Below are 17149 nucleotides of genomic sequence, written 5' to 3' on the forward strand. Positions count from 1 at the left end.
ATGGACTCGGGACTAATGGACTGGTTGATGGACTACTGTACTTGCTGACTGATCCATGGACTTACTGGCTAATAGGGAGACAGGCGAATGAACTTCTGAGCATTGTTGGAATGTGGACTGCTGGAACAGAGTGGACTGGTGTATGGCTGCCATGCCCAAGACCTGCTGAGGACCAAGGTGTTGCTGTCATGGCTGGAGAAGCTGCTGGCAGGAGAGGGGAGGAAGGAGGACCTCTGCAGGTTGCAGGTGAGCTGCCCTGGTCGTGGGGTGCTGCCATTTGGAACTAGGGCCATTGTTGGGGAACAAAGGGGAGCTAAGTAGTTTAAAGTGAGTATAGGTTCTGTAGTCAAAGCTTGGACCAGGAATTTGGCAAAACATAGGTCTGCTTGGGGTAAGGGGGACATTTCTTTTCTTGCCTCAGGTCAAGCCCCCGCAGCCACTATGGGTCAACATAGACTGCACCAATGATATTGCTGGTGCAAGTCTGAGGAGTTCTGTGTAAGCAGATCAGGCCCAAGAAGGGGGTTAGAATTTGGCATGCATCACCCTCACCAAACCTGCTGCTGCATGGGCCTGATCTAACCACCCACCCAATTTTCTCTGTAATCCCTCATTCTCACCCCAATCAACTCCTCCCTGCCCTCCCCTTGCTGCATTCTGCCCCCTGCATTGGACACACCTGCTCCATCAGACTTGCAGTTTCTCTGCAAGCACACACAGGAAGGCCCCGTCTGCCTGCTGGTGCACCAGTTCCCTGCACTGCCCCAAAGTGCTTTATGGCACTTTTGCAGCAGTCAGTACTGGTGGAACATTCGTTCCATCAACACAGACCTTGGTTCAGATTTGGCCATTAAATGATGGAAAGAAATCATGTGTGTAGATTGTGTATCAAGTGGCTACAAATGCAATTAAAACATTACATATTAAAAAAACTGAGCAAAGGGAGTGGATGCTGAAGACACCCCTTGTCTGAAGTACCAATTAGGTTTAAAATTCTATTCAAATAGGCAGAAGAAATCTGAGTTGCTCTAGTGAAAATGTTTGGCAAGGGAGGGTTAACTTAAAACTATGTTTTTGAAAGAGCAATACAGTGTGAAATTGATCCTTATCATCTTAATTTAATTTAAAAGAAATTATAAACCACCCCCCAGCAATCAACAGTATCTTAATTAAAAGTTATGGCTAATTAACCAATTATTTAATCTAGTTTTATGGTCAGGAGACATGTTTTAAGACCAGCCATCTCATAGCACCTCCTCAAACCTAAATTTACAGCTTTCTTCCTGTTCCAAAATTGCATGCAATCCATGCCAAATTATCACAAAAAGACTGATAATTGTTGCAAGCATACACTTTGGATATAGAAAATCTTCTTCTCTCTAAGCCTTTTTCTATGTGGATGGTTGGAGGGTCTTTCTTAATGGCCTTTAATGGCTAATAACAGCCCAATCCTGAGCTTCCTGGTGCCTGCTGGAGGAGCAAAACCAATGCAGCTGGGTGCTAGGAAGCAGCTGGAGGTCTCCTGGGGGAAGGAGACTTTAATCTCCTTCCCCCTGGAAAAGCCCCAAGTCCCACAATGGGGCTTCTCAAGTCAGCACAGGCTATTTTTCCAGCCTGACACAGAGTTGAGGATACTGCGGAGCAGAGTTCTGTCAATTCTGCACCCCCTCCCACCCCAGTGCCTCCCCCACCCTCATTCCACCATCCCCTGCCCCTAGTGGCCTCACTGCCACCTGGCAGTTGCACTTACCCCCAGTGATGGCACATCCTCTTCCTGCCAACACTGGGCCCAGCACCTGACTAGTGCAGACCCTGTGCAAATGCTCCTTACATGCCGGGTGCCATAAATGTACTTTATGGCACCCGTTAACAGCACTAGTGCTTGGTGACTTTAGGATTGGGCTCTGGTGGGGCCCAATCCTCTCCAACTTTCCAGCACTTTTGCAGCCACAATGCAGCCCCAAGGCAAGGGAACAAATGTTCCCTTACCTTGAGGAGGCCTCTGTGACTGCTCCCTCACCACGGGATGCAGTGAATGCCTCATTGGCATGGCTACACCAGTGCTGGAAAGTTGGTTAGTGATATGTGCAGAACATGGGCTCAGTTGACTGCTGTAACTTGGCCTGGTAGGATCGTAGCTCTGCCTTTCATGAGCCAATAGACAGCCTGTCTCAGTTTGTCTGAGCCAATAGTTACAAAGTTTTGTCTGAGCCAATGGGCTCACTGTTGAGGAAAGTGAACTGTGTAGGACCTTGTAACAAGCCCTTGAGAGTTGGAGGACCAAATGGGAAACTGCTGCATTGGAGAGACAGAAGGAGGACTGGGAGGGGCTGAGCAGGAGAGGCTGCAGTACCATCAAAAGAAAGGTAGAGGGCTGCTGTGTGCAGAGCCACTGAGGCTATAAAAGGAGCTGCACCAGCAGAGAGCTCAGAGACACCAGGGAAGAGCTGCTGAGAGGAGCTTCAAGACTGGATTCTGCAGAACGTGAGACCAAGCCACAGAGCTGCTGTGAGGAGCTTTGGGGAGCGTCTGCAGAGAAGGAGCTGGAAGAGCAAGCTGTACAGGGAGAACAGGGGTGGACAAACATTTTGGCAGGAGGGCCACATCATCTCTCTAACACTGTGTCAGAAGCCGGGGGGGGGGAGAATTTACATTTAAAATTTGAATAAATTTACATTAATGAATACATTAGAGACAGAACTTATATGAATGAAATAATTTTACTGGGCTTATTTATAATACACATGAGAACTATAATACAGGCATGTAGAATCACGTGAGAACTATGAATTGTTTGCCATACCTTTTGCACAGTGAAAACATACAGACCAAACCAGAAACACATGGAGACATAAGTTGTTCAGAGGTAATGGGGGTGGTGGTAAAATAATGCCCAGGGAAAAGCAGAAAACACATGGAGACTATAAATGGCCTTGCTCTAACTTGGCCCACAGCTTAAGTCTAGTGGTCTCGATCAGCAGTCATGGGCCAACATGGGCTTCAACTGTCCATCTCTGATGGGCCAGAGGCTCTTTGGAGACTGGGGGCTCCCTGCAGGCAGGATTGGGGGACTCCAAGAACTGCAAATGGCCCCCAGGTTGGGGTTTGCCCACTCCTGTCCTAGAAGATGCCACAGAACCCTTTATAATAAGCTGGAGTGTTCATTGTAGATGTGCAGGGGATTCTCGGCAGACAAGTCAGTGCTGTCTGCTGAAGGGTACCCTGAAGGATGAAAAACACTGCCTAAAAGTACCTGGGAAGAAAACACAGCTCTTTTGCCCTGAATTGAAACGAATGTTCTATCACTTTTTGCAGATGAGTGACTTGGATATGAAACTGAAAAAAAAATGTGAGGATCAAATAACAGTGCAACTTGGATCATCAGTGTGTTATGTGTCTGCTACCAAAGGCTGTAGAAATAATCCCACAGTTCCAAATACACAGAGAATTATGAATACCCAAAGGAACACTCGGTCAATTACCATGGCAACATATTTCCAGTCATCTTCCACCTGCAACACACAATAAAAACACATAATAATTAATGGAATAGGGATACACAGAATCTGACTTTTTTTAATACAGTAAAACAATACATGGGGTCTCGGCTACGCGAACTGTCTTAGCCATTGGATGTTAGCATTGTTCAGTAAGCACTTGAAGATCCAAAAGAAGCTGGGTCATTTGGAAGGTCCAATGTATCTTAATATCCCATGTTAAGAGGACATCAGAAAATTTTGCTGAATCCCTGTTCACTTGCAAGCCCAACATTCCTCCTGTTTTGGAATAAACTGCTGCCAAGTCCCATTGCCACAAATACTGCTCATCTATATATTCATCTTTGGAGTTAGCAATTGGGGAGACAGATGTTGTCACTCAGAAGTCTGCATTAAGCTTTGGGCTTGGCAGCTGCTGACCCCTATCACAAAATCTTGCTCTGAGGCAGACATATGAACAAGGACATCCTCTCGTGCTCCTGTCATGGATTTGAGCTCCTCCACAGTGCTGCCACTCATGATGTCTGAGCTGCTGGTAGGGAACATGACCTTTTTAAAGAGCTTGGTACAAGGAACCAAATGGTCATACCTTTTGCCTTAACAAGCTTCCGAATAATTTTCATAGTGCAAAGACCCCAATTGGCTGGAGTCCTACTCTGTTGTTTACTTAGCATAATGATTATTCCAGACTTGGTTTTAAAGCTGTAATCCAACCTTATATGTACCATTGGCTATCTCTCAAGATAGCTCCTTCATTCCCATGCATCAGCATCGCTCTATAGAATTCAATATAATGTCATTGATTGAACATCGTTCTGGTATCAGGGCCCCCATTTCCACAGTTCTTCTAAGTGCTGTACTCAGTGGTTTAATGCTGAACCCAATGATCCCCTCCTCAAGCATGCATTATTTATTAGTTTAAATAAGCAAAGTCATTGGACTTTATGGATGCTCATATTTAAAAGCCGTCTTTCCTTTTGTTCACTTCAAAACAAAAAGCCCACAAATCAATATTATTTCACTAGCAGAATGCATACCCAGTGATGAGAATGTATATAAAGAAGCTGTCCTGGTGGTTGTTTACCACTGTGTGCCCATCTTCGTTCTTCACTCTTCTGTTCTAGGCCTGTCTAGACTTTGTCCCTTTCAAATCAGGGTCAAGCATGTGCAGCACAAAGGTTAACCAGAGAATGGAACACTACTATATAAGGTGTGGACTGGACCATGGGTGTAGTTGAGGGGGAGAGAACAGAGCGCCAGGACTTCTTCCATAGCAGGAATGGTGAGGTCATCAGCCACAGTACTTAACCGCTACCTTTCAAAGGACCATAGACTTTTTTAAGTGGCAGGAGAAGAAAGTGCTTTAATGAAGAAACGTAAAGTTGATTTTTTTTTTCTAAATAGCATAGTCTTAATGAAACCCCTGGGGGCTGGGGGATAAGAATAGGCCCTCAGTTTGGCTGTACTTGTCATAAGAGGCAACTAAACAGCCACTGGGTAGATGGGACTCCTTAGCCTGGGAAGGCAGCTCATCTGAGAGAAGGAAAACTGATCCCACTGCCTTGTGGCTACATCCAGTTATGGAAAGGCTTCAGGAGTCAACCTTGAGGCAAAATCCAGAGCCGGAGTCCCTGAGGCAGTTCATGGCTGAACACAGTCACGTTCTGGCAACTCCTGCAAAGCGAACTAACCATATTGGCCTCTGCCTTTCCATTGGACCATTTCAGCGACGTGGAGAGGGAGGATTTACTATTATAGGGTAATAGTCTATCCTCTATACCTACTTTACCCAGGCTTCGCGCACTGGAGAGGACACTGTTCCAGAACAACTAATCAGAGCGCGATAACATAGTCTTCTGAGACTGAAGGATGCCAACATGGAGTCTTAATGAGGTGTGACTAGTGGGCATGGTTAGGGTGGTGTCAAGACAAGCTCCTGCACTTCAAAATTACCACTACACCACTGATGACCTTAAGATGGAGACAGAATTCTGGGAGGCCAAAGGGGGAAAGCATTGCAGTGATGGGTGACTTCAAATTAATGTGTTGACTGCAGTAAAAAGTGGAACAAGTCAGACAAAACTTGCTGCATGTATATCCTGAAGCAGTGGCTTTCTAGAAGAGAAACATTTTCCTGGCATACTTGGTAATCATTGTTGCACACATAAATGAGAATCTTAGGGCGTAATCCCGACTGCAACCTGGGCCTATGTAAGTCCCTTGTGCCAGCCCATCATTGTCATGAAAGTGCCATAAAGCAGTTTTGTGCTGACTTTAGAGCAAGGAAGCTGACACGGGGCCCGCTCAGCTGGTCTGAAAGGGGAGTCTGCGGCAGCTGAGGTTGACCGATGTGGGAGTCTGAGGGTGTGTGGGGAGGGTGGGGGAGGAGGCGTTTCAGGCAAGGGAGGATGGGCAGCAGGTGGTAGGGCCAGGATCCGGCACTTATGCTGGATCCTATCCCCATTTCCAGGCAACCTGGACCAGCCCCAGGCGGCTTGGATCTGTGTCACCTCTTTAGGTGGTGCAGATGCGAGTAGCCCCATTGGGGCTGCTGCAGCACGTCTCCTGACAAGAGGAAGCAATTCCCCTTGACCTGAGCTGCTTTCAGCCCCAATCCTGCCTTGGATCTAGCGCAGGTCTGCTAGCCTGCCTGCTCCAGGGCAAGTTAGGATTAGGCTGCCCCTCCCTATAGAACATACTTCTTTTCTATTGAAATGGTAAGGAGCAAAGAAAACGCAACAGCTCCCAGAATAATTGCATTATTTACACTGCAGCAGCTGTTCAAGTACTGCACTGAGATTAACACTCCTCTTCTGCCAGGTTCTATGTGGAAAAGATAAATCGTCTGCAGAAAAGATATATTGCAGCTGAAGAGGGTTGGGGGTCTTTTTTCCTTTGGGGGCAGTGAATAAATTGTCTGTTTTGTTCCTGTGTTTTGACTGTAACTCATCACAGGAGCACAGGCGTGGAATTTTCCAGTTGTGGCGTCATGATGGTGCTCAAAAAATTTCAGACTTTAGAGCACTTTGGATTTTCAGATTAGGGAAGCTCAACCTGTACCTCCAGTGAGGCTGAAAGATGAAGGAGCCGTTTAAACAGCCCCGGGCCATTCTTTACATCTTACTAAAATGGAAGTGCAAGGTCAGTGCTTTTTCATGGCACTAAAGACAGCATCTGGTGCAGCTTCACCACATCTGGCTGGGTCTTGGGCATTCTGCCATTGGGATACCACAAGCCATTGCTGATGCTTTTAGGCCTTACTAATGCTCAATCACTGCACTGTGGGAAAAGGGCTCTTACCTCTTTTGTCTCATTTTGACTCCTCATGTTTTCTGCGATGAACTGAACGCTGTTAATGACTTCTTTGACCTCTGGAGAGTATTCTGTTTGCTCTGCTGCCCATTTCACAGGCTGGTGGCTCCTTTTCTGATCAGTGACCAGTTCATTAGGTTTGCCACAATGACAGCATCGGTGCTCATTGTAGGTTTTTGCTTCTCCAAAGCCATTGGCCTTTGGCTTGCTGGATTTACTGGCTCCTCCTTTTGGCTTTTTCCCCGATTTGGCTTCAATGTGTTTCTGTATGGGCCTCTTCATCATGAGAACTTTGGGCAGGAGACTGAGGAAAACAGTTTTGACCCAGTTGGGCATTGTATGTGTCGCCGGAGTCCTATAGTGGATGTTTAGCACAAACACAGTCACAACAATAGAGAGTGTCACAAATATCATTGTGAACAACAGGTATTCTCCCACCAGTGGGATTACCAGCGAGGTGGAGGGGATTGTCTCTGTGATTACCAAGAGGAAGACAGTCAGAGAAAGTAGGACAGAGATGCACAGGGTCACTTTTTCCCCACAGTCAGAGGGAAGGTAAAAAACCAATACAGTCAGGAATGAAATGAACAGACAAGGAATAATCAGATTAATGGTGTAAAACATGGGCAGCCTCCGGATATAAAAAGAGTAGGTTATATCAGTATAGATCTCCTCGCAGCAATTGTACTTGATGTCATGTTTATAACCAGAAGCATCAACTATTTCCCATTCGCTGTTCTCCCATAAGTCATTCATATCCACTTTGGAACCGATGATTAGAAGGTCAATTTTAGCCTTGTCGTAAGTCCATGATCCAAATTTCAAGGAACAGTTCTGGTGATCGAAGGGGAAGAACGTAATATCCATCGGGCAGGAGCTTTTAAAGATGGCAGGGGGTGTCCAGGTAATGGTGCCGTCGTATTTGAGAAGAGCTTTGGTCCTGCTTTCCACCTGAAAATCTCCAACAGCACTGGAAATGCAAGCACAATTACATCTGAGTTGTTGTGTCCTAAGACAACATACAAAGAACATACTGAAAAACGTTCAAGGTTTAAAAATGATCAGGAATGAGATTTCATACTTGTTGTATAATACGATATCAGGTTTCCAAATTTTATCTGCTGGCACCCGGACAAACTCAATCCCCTCATATTCCCTTGGGTTCCATCGCAGTTTATAGTCGTTCCAAATCTAAAAAAGAAAGAAGGGGTTTCTTGATCTGAGAACAATCACTCTGTTCCTGCAGCTTCATCCTCAAGGTCGATGTACAGATGCTACTTCTCCCCCCCCCATCTCTATGCACAGCAAAATGAGAAGTGAGCCTGGGGCTTGAACATTCCCTGCACTGGCCCTTCATCACATGTAAAAATTCTTCTGCATCAGAAGGATTTTGCTTTCCTTTATCTACAGGCCAGTCGTATCTAATGGGGAGTAATAATATAATAATAATAATAATATACAGTATTTATATACCGCCTTTCTTGGTCTTTATTCAAGACTTTATTCAAGGCGGTTTACACAGGCAGGTTTATTAAATCCACGCAGGGATTTTTACAAATTGAAAGAAGGTTCTCTCTTTCAAGAACCACCACATTCAAGGTGTTACACTCCAATCTGGTTTAACATTCTGGCCTCCATCCTCCCACGCTCCGAGCAGATGGAACAGCTCAGCTGCAGGTTGCCAGCTGCTTCAAGGTCGCACGGTGCCGGTGGCCTCGAACTGGCGACCTTGTGGATGTTAATCTTCAGGCAAATGTAGGATCTACCCTCTAGACCAGACCTCCTGCCTGTGAGTAAGTGAGGGGGTGGAGCGTTCTTGCCTTTCCCCCAGTTCCCCTCCCTGCTTCTTCTTCCCACTTATGGAGATGGAGCCACTGAGATCCAAATAAAACCTTCTAGAATTCTTTCTCTTACTCATGCTGGAGTGTGATGGAATGTTGGGAATTGGTCATTGCATAATATATAAAAGACGTGTTTTAGAATAGGAAAGTGAGGGATGGAGGTGTGATTAATGCCTTTGGATGCTGGACGTAGGGGAATAGAAACTGCTGGAAGATAATACAAGGAGAATGGGTCGCCTTGTACAAGTTGTAAGGATAAACTAGGATAACCTCATGTATGCCAGCCTGAGGGCCCAACTACACGTAGACACATGACTGCCTCCAAAAATGGCAGCTGCATGACTTGTAGTTCACCCTGCCTCCAAGTATGTAGTTCAACTTGCTTGTGTCCTGATGTACACTCTTCCACAAACCCATCAATGGCTGGCAATGCTGAGGAGTGAGAATGAAAATCATACAGCTGTGGTTTTCAAACTCCCAGGGAGTTTGAAAGCCGCAGTAAGTTCTTGGGAGGGTGGGGGGGAAGCAGCGGGGGCGGGGGGAAAGCAGTGGCATTGCGCTGCTCGGGGGGGCTGCAGGGGCTTGGGTACACTTACCAGAGCCACCTGCAGCCTCCTGAGGGTGCGGGGAGCCCTGCATGCCTGTCCGCAGGGCTCCCTGATGCTTCACAAGTGAAAGTGGTGCGATCATGCTCTGTTTCCACTAAACCGGAAGTGGTTTATGCAACTCCCGGGAGGCTGCAAGAGGCTCTGGTAACTGTACGCAAGTCCCTGCAGCCCCCCTGAGTGGCAAAATCCTGGGGATCGCGCTGCTGCCTACTCCCTGCCTCCTGGCTGCCCCCATGCCTTAAGGGGAAACAGGCTAGGGCTCACAGACTGGGGCGTCGCGACGCCCCAGTCAGAAAAACCCTGCCATACAGCTATCATTTTCACTGTTCATAATATCTAGTTGAACATAAATCTAGTTTGGCCTTGAGCCCCTTGGAGGAAGGGTAAGATATACATGTAGAAAATAAATCCGTGACCAGACTAGTGCTAGTATAATGCCTTTTCTCTAATCATGCACAGGCTCTCACAGTGTTGAATGAAAAGGTTGTTTGAATGCAGTGAATAAGTTATTTATAAGTCTGATTAAAGTTTGAATGCAATGAATAAGTGCCCAAGCCTATCCAGTTCTCCAGGGCTGGTGCAGTGGTGCCAATGGGGCATGTGCTGCATCCTTTGGTGGGGTGGCAGTCACAGAGGCCCCTGCAACATTTGTTCCCTTACGTCCGGGCTACATTGCAACTGCACCGGTGCTGGAAAGTTGGATAGGATTGTGCCCTCAGTTATTTAACTGAAAAGGTCAATGATTTTGAAAAGGAGAACACAAAGCAAAGGCATCCTTTTGTATATTTTTTGTGATGACATGATCACTTCTGGATAAATTGCTTATCTTTACTAGCAAATCTTTGAGACCCAGTTCCTATCATTCCCACACATACAAAGCCCAGCACTGTTGTGAAATACATCCTGGGTCCCAAGGGTTTACTTACATGTCGTAGCCATAGATTTGTTTCCATAATCTGATTGACTTCATCCTAGAGATAGCAAGAGGCAACGTATTTACTCCAGGTTCACATAGTTTTCCTGGGTTTAAATAGTCTATGCATATGGTGGAGCATGAAGGAGTCTTGAGCTCACATGGCTGTCCCAACTGCACATTGGACCTAGCCTAGATGGCTTGAGAAGGTTTGAGAGCTTGAGGAGGAAGATCTCCTACATCTATTAGAATGTTAGGAATTTCTGCATGTCCTAAGGCAGTATCTCCCAAGATATCAGTTGCTAGGTTCAAATAGGCCCTTTCAGTTACCTTACTCAGGTCCCACTGAAACATGAAAACACACTCCTATGTTTTGCTCAGTTTGCATTTTGTTTATGGCTGTGCAGAAGAATTTCCCAGTGGACCAGGCCCACTGAAGGACAGCTAGAAATCTACTTTATAGAGGAGTTAGTGTTCCGATGAGTAAGAGGGATTACAGGTTGAGTCTCATTATTTATGAGGGTTCCATGGATGGCAAAAAACACACTATAGCAAATCAATTTAAAAAACAAAGTCCCTTCACTCCTGTGATTTAAAAACAGCCTTGCTGACCTTTTGAAATGCACACAGAATTGAAATGCAATCAGTGTCTCTCCAGGTGCTTAGGCTTCACTAGGAGGCAGCAATCCCTCCCTTCACCAGGAGCTCCAGCAAGGGGGAAAGAATGGAGAAGGTGATAATAGCTGCCATTTAGCCTTCTTTCACCTGCTCAGGGGGAAAGGAGAAGCCTGCAGAGAGAATGATTGATGGGTTGTCAGCTGGCTGCTCTCAATGGCATTGTTAAAGGACAGTTTTCCTTTAGTTTAAAGGGCCCTTCTCATCAGCTTTGAGATAGAAAAAACTGTGGATACTTAGGTTATACCTGTTATCACTTGTATGACTGTCTCTGCAACAGTAAAAAGCAGTTTTTTAAACTGTGATTTTAAAGGGGTGCATTTTTCCCTTCTCCAGGGATCAGCACATTCCTTATCATTTGCAGGGGCCATTCGTGTTGAGTCAAATCTGTGTATAACAAGGCTGGACCTGTATAGTATAAGTATTACTGAACACAGTGAACTTAATTCTGATTAAGGTAAGTAACATTTTCAAATGCCTCTACATAAACCGCTGACAACATGAACGACTTTATATTTATATATAATAAGTTAGATGATTGTACAACTTGATTGCACATAAATAATCCTAAAAGGATTTCTCTCACAACATTTTTAGTCCACAGTACATACATGCCAAGTACCACACCCATTATCAATTAATATCAGAATGTATACAAACTGATGTATTTTCATTATAATTTATGGTCATGTTTTTTCTTTCACAGATATTATTTTCAGGAATTGTTACTTCACCAACCTGAATAGCCCTTAAGCTAATTTCTGAAGAATATATGTTTTTGCCCACTCAGGACCCCTTTATATGCTATTGCATTGGCACAGTAAGGTGTCCTAACAAGCTGCCCAAAACCAAGAAATAGTGGGAGCCCTGGCAGACTTCCTGTTTGCTTCTGTATATTGCACTTGCTATGTGAATCTGTTATGATCCGAAGTTCTACAGGTGTTCCAATATTAACCCAGACCTCTGTGTGGGTAAGGACTCTCTGTTATGGGTGATGCTCAATGAGCACATAAGATTTTCTCCATTGCTCACCAGAAGAGAATGGGGAATTTCTCAAGTGTGTAAATTGCAATAGGCACACTGGAGTTTCCATGTATGCACTAGAACCAAAGTAGAGCTTATTGCTCAGTGCCTGGAATTCTGATCTACACAGTCTTCAGATATCTGGATGACACTAAATTTAGCCTTACCACATTTGCAAGCTGTGTAATTGCCACTTCAAAATACACAGTAACTGGGTCAGATACATTTTCCACAGGTCTGATAAAGTGGTTGTACCGGGAAAAGAGTTTACGAAACAGTCTTTCTTCAGATTTACATGCCAAGCAATCTGTGTGGGGGAAAAAAACAGTAAGTAATTTCCAAAAATGGGGCAAGAAAGTTGAATTTAAAAAACTAACAAACAGCAGGAGAAGCATCCAGATATTTGGGTATTTGTTCATACCACTTGACCAAATTAGCTGCATTTGTCATGGTAGCATCTACCCTGGTGTGTTAAATTAAGTGCTTAAGAATCAATGAGTTATTTGACAACAGAACAATGTGACTGTGGCAGAAATCTGTCCATCAAACAAAAAACCCTACTGAGCGGATGGTAGTTGGCTTGGTCAGGGATTCATACAATTGTCAAGGGCAAGACAATGGGCATGGTTGATTAGATTATTACTTGGTCCACACATGCTTATTGGTCGCCTGAAAACTGTATAAGATAATGGCTTACGTGTATGAATGACCGAACAGAGTTAGAAATTTCTTATTTCACATCATATGTCTTTTTAAAAGATCTCACTTCATCTCAAAGAGCTGCTTTGGTTGCCAGTTTGTTTCAGAGCACAACTTAAAGTACAGTTTTTAAATATGGAAGCCCTAAATGTCCCAGGCCCAGAGAGTATGTCAGGGAGCAACTCCTCCCATACACTTTCTTCACTCTGCCTCTTCAGTGTGTTGCTTGTGCCTCACCAATCCAGATTCCCCTTATGCTGATCTAGGGCCTTGTTGATGGTACCATTCTTGTCTTTGGAACATCTTCCCTAGAGTAGCTTTCCTGGCTGAACCTTTCTGCTTTAAGAGCAGAGTGCAAGCTAAAAAGTTGGACATAAATTTTAGCATGTAATCCATTCAAACATTCAGCTGCCAGCCATCAAGTGTAGAGAAACAAGTGAAGGACTTATTCACACATGCATATACCTAACTTGACTTCTCTACTTTTGATTTCTGTATACTTGGGGTGAATTGGAGGATACCTGCTTTTGATCTGGTCTGTTTGGGGGTGGAAAGCAAGGTAAGAGTACACTTTTCCTACCTGTCCCCCTGGACTGCTTGCGCTACTTTTGTTGTCCTCACAGGGGCAAAAAATTAGTACGTGATCTACCTGTAACATCTATGATGTGTAGGCCAAAGTCTTGTGATTGATCTCCCTCCAAAATCCAGGAAAATTTAAGCATTTGGGCTGGACCGATGGGTGCTGGATTTTACACACATAGGTTATACTTGAGCTTTATGCCCCACATGGATATTGGAGACATGGCAAATGTGCCAAGTGGGTAGGGAGGGGAGGTGCATTCTAATTCCCCACTTCATGTATAGGCTGGACCTGAAATGGGTTTTCTCTGACCTGGCCCTTGAAGAATGGCAATTGAATGTGCAAACTGACCATTGTAAAGCATAGTGCATGAGGTGAAAGTTTAGTGCTGTCTACAATGACAAACTTGTGATGTTATAGCCATCAAGTCATGAATATGCTTGCATGTATCAGCCCAATGTACTCTAAAAAGCAATCTGTAGCTCAAAGGGTGAGAGAACCAGCCAAGAAGAATAAAAGTCACAGGCAAGGGGAATGAGCTAAAACAGATCTTGGCTGAGAGAATCAAGAAGGACAAAATCCCAAGCTGCCGAAGCAGGTTACAAGATGGAATGTCCAGGCTGACAGAAATTATATACACTTCCCAGTTAATCAGAATTAAAGGTCAGGAGGATTCTGTCACATTTTAGTTCTCTTAGGTTGCAATCCTATACATTCTTTCCTGGGAGCAAGTCCCATTGAACTCACTCCTGAGTAGACATGCATAGACTTGTACTGTTAGAGTGACTGAATGGCAAATACTTCCTCCAGTATTTAAAAGATCAGTTGGCTTCTGATCCCACAGGTGGAGTTGTCATATCACACAGAGATAGTGCCTCACTGTCCAAAAGCTTCCCAGCACTGAAGCGAGTATGTAGCCATTGTCCCTGCTGCGCCATCAGTCAGGCCTTTTGCATATCAGTTATGAGGCCAAACTAGACCTGCATTTGACATCATGGAAGAAAGAAGGAAGGGCAAAGGGACTGGTGGAGTTGTGGGACAGCAAGTTGGAGTTGCCCCTTGCCACTTTTTTCTCTGCACCCTTAGCCGCCACAGGCTGATATGCAGAAAGGGAGCAGCTGAGCCGTCTGTGTCATGGAGATAAAGTGGGAAACATTTTGCTTGCTACATTTGGTAGGTGTGTGTCAGATTGTTAAAGACACAAGGGCCCAGGCCTGGCCATCCCTTCAGGTCATAGGCTATTGGAAGACAGCAGACTGGCTGAGGAGTGTCCTGCATGCATCCTGTGCCTACCAACCAACTCTGCTTCCCACTCACCTACCCTGACCTCTTGCCCACTCTTGGGCTGAGTCCACTGAACTCAGCCCGAGTCAGCCATTCACCCTCTTGGCCTAGCCTGTCATGAATGTGCCTCTTCCTGCTTCCCCCCTTTAAAAAAGGCTGGCAGAGCCTGGGAAGTGAGTGGAAGAGAAAGTGTGCAGAGAGTAGAATGGGATGCCCTATAGCATCTCTAGGCCATCTCACCCACTCTCCACGTGCTTCCTTTTCCACTTGTTCTCCAGTCTTTTTCAAATGGAGGAGTGAGCAGAAAGAGATGGCAGATGTGTGTGTACGCAGGTCCATGAACATGCATGCACAAATAAATTGGGGTTGCAAGAAGATGGGCCTTCTGGTGGGGACTCAGGCCAATAAAACAGAGGAAGACAGCACCCATAGGCTCTCCCTTTTCCACAGGAAGAAGGCAGGGGAAATCCTGTTTCCTTTCTCAGCTCTGCCATATGCTCTTAGGAATAGCCTGAAACCACCTGAACACTTCAGGATTCTTCCTCAAAGTACATCACAGTAGTCACCCGATTCTCTTGTAACTGACATGAGCTTTATGGGCCATAATGGTAGCATTGGATGTTGGGATGCACAAGTGCAAAGGGCTAAAGGAAATTAATGTCTGGATAGGGTTGCCAATTGACTAGAAAGAAAGAAAAAAAGCTTGGCTTGCTCTAGCACAGTGGTTCACAAACTTTTTAGCACCAAGACCCACTTTTTAAAATGACACTACAATGGGACCCACCTAGGTTTATTAGACTTTTTAAAAAGAAGATCTAGAAAGAAATATTATTTATTTATAAGTAATAATAACCAGAAAAAAAGACCCACAGACATTTATTTCCCTAAATTTACACAAGCTTGCAAACTGCAGGAGCTCAGGTCCTTGCAGGGCAGTTAGCAACTACAGTATCTGATTTTTGAATAGCTTCAGGGCTTGAGGCAATTAGATACTGATCCATCCATCAGCCTTTGGTGACCCACCAAAAATCAGGATGTGACCCACCAGTGGGTCACAACCCACAGTTTGGGAGCAATATATTACTATGCAGGCTTCAGCTGCTGAAGCTTTTCTTGCTGTAGCAATAAGCAATAAGTTTGGGTGGCCAACTATTCTACCCACTGCCTCCTGCTGCTGGATGTTTGGTCAAAGTTTGCTATATAGACCTTAGTATGTGAAAATGTTTACTTCCATGTTGTGAAAAACTTCACCTGCTGAGTTCTGCACAGCAAGATGGTGAGAAAGTCACAAGAACAAACCAGTCTGCTTTTTTCCTGGGCAGGTGGCAATCTTAGAAACAAACTGCTGTCAAAGGTGCAGAAATTTTCAAAGTTGGCAACCCAACCTGTGGGTCATATATTAGCACTGACAAATTTGTTCTGAGTTCTTTAGTAAGAAAATTAAAATACTGCAAATAGGATTATCAAATTCTATTATTGCCCTGGTACTATGTCTTTAATAGCAGATTAACATACAGAAATACAGCAGAAGAAGCTTCTCCCATCACCTTTTCTTCAATATATGAAAAGCTTCATCTGTTTAATTTCTGCACATCAACCTACTGTTAAAGGCGCAGATACAAGGTCAATAAAATTTTGGTATCTGCACTAGATGCAAACACAGCAATTGTTTTTTTTCTTAATTTAGCCACAAAAAAAGAAGTTTCATATTTTTATCCAGCAAGATTGGACAACTATTTCTGTTAACAACTGCAGCACTTATTTATGGTAAATGTCCCATCACTTGCTCTTTTCTTTGTTTCTAACCTGGTAATGATTCACAGAATGGAATAATAGCATTTACAGCCTGATACTATATAGGCATACTCTGAAGTAAGTCCCACCAAGTTGAATGGGCTTTCTTCCCAAGTTAGTGCACATAGCAGGATCTCCCCTGTATCGCACCTTTTGGACCCCTGTGACCAATACCAACATCTCTCAATGCAAAACTATTTCTCGTTTTGAAATAATTTTTTTTTATGTCTTATTACAAGTTCTAACTTCTTTAGGAGGGGAAAAAACCTCCCCTCTCCATTTAAAATGAAACAGGAAGAACAACCATGTAAGACAGGGGGGAAAAATTCTATTATTAAATATAGAAATCTAATCCTTTGCTTTCCTAAATAGAGCAGCATGCTTTAATTTATATGGGTCACCCACCAACCATTCAAAACAGACAACATGCATACAAAGCTTTTCTTTCAAGCTAGATCCCAAAGGATTAAACAACCCGTATCACAAATGTCTCAGCAGAAAGATGCGGGGGCGGGAGAAGAAAAGAACTTACCTTGAAGAGGGAACAAGAAGAAATTTATCCACAAATAGAAAGTGAAATAATGGAACCCCAACCGTTTCTGGGAAAGCATTGTCAGACGAGGACAGGCGCTCTCTGTCAAAAGGGAAAGAGATGCACTTTAGAGAAACAAAAGACTCGGAGGTGAATAAGACCCTTAGCTCTTCACAGCTGCAGCAGTGAGAATGTTTGAGCTGCAGCCGTAGCCAGATGATGGTTTTAAAGAACATGCCATCCTTTTGACAGGGAAAAAAAAAATCTTCCAGGGGTGGAAGAGTTAGACTATCTAGTCCACAAATTAAGGCAAAATTGACTTATATCAGGTGACTCATCACCATTTCACAAGTGTGTGCGTGCGTGCGTGCGTGCGCGTGAGAAAAAGAGA

The 17149-nt window shown here is 44.4% G+C and overlaps 1 protein-coding gene across 1 annotated transcript; it reads right to left on the bottom strand.

Annotated features, from left to right (window-relative positions):
• Positions 1-3389: 3389 nt before the first annotated feature.
• On the bottom strand, positions 3390-16837 carry CHRNA6 (cholinergic receptor nicotinic alpha 6 subunit). Its single transcript, XM_066616175.1, has 6 exons — positions 16759-16837; positions 12037-12176; positions 10185-10229; positions 7891-8000; positions 6798-7779; positions 3390-3512 (listed from the first exon to the last, which is right to left on the bottom strand). Exons 1-6 carry the CDS (start codon positions 16835-16837, stop codon positions 3390-3392), a joined length of 1479 nt encoding a protein of 492 aa, XP_066472272.1.
• Positions 16838-17149: the final 312 nt, after the last annotated feature.

Source organism: Tiliqua scincoides, chromosome 2 (genome assembly GCF_035046505.1).
Source record: "Tiliqua scincoides isolate rTilSci1 chromosome 2, rTilSci1.hap2, whole genome shotgun sequence".
In the NCBI taxonomy this organism is placed as follows: Eukaryota; Metazoa; Chordata; class Lepidosauria; order Squamata; family Scincidae; genus Tiliqua; species Tiliqua scincoides.

Excerpts from the sequence above, each read along its gene's own strand:
- CHRNA6 (XM_066616175.1), bottom strand. The coding sequence starts at position 16,837 with ATGCTTTCCCAGAAACGGTTGGGGTTCCATTATTTCACTTTCTATTTG. Across the intron at positions 12,177-16,758 it reads CTTCTTGTTCCCTCTTCAAG|ATTGCTTGGCATGTAAATCT; the intron begins GTAAGTTCTTTT and ends TCCCCCACACAG. Across the intron at positions 3,513-6,797 it reads GTCAAAATGAGACAAAAGAG|GTGGAAGATGACTGGAAATA; the intron begins GTAAGAGCCCTT and ends TGTGTGTTGCAG.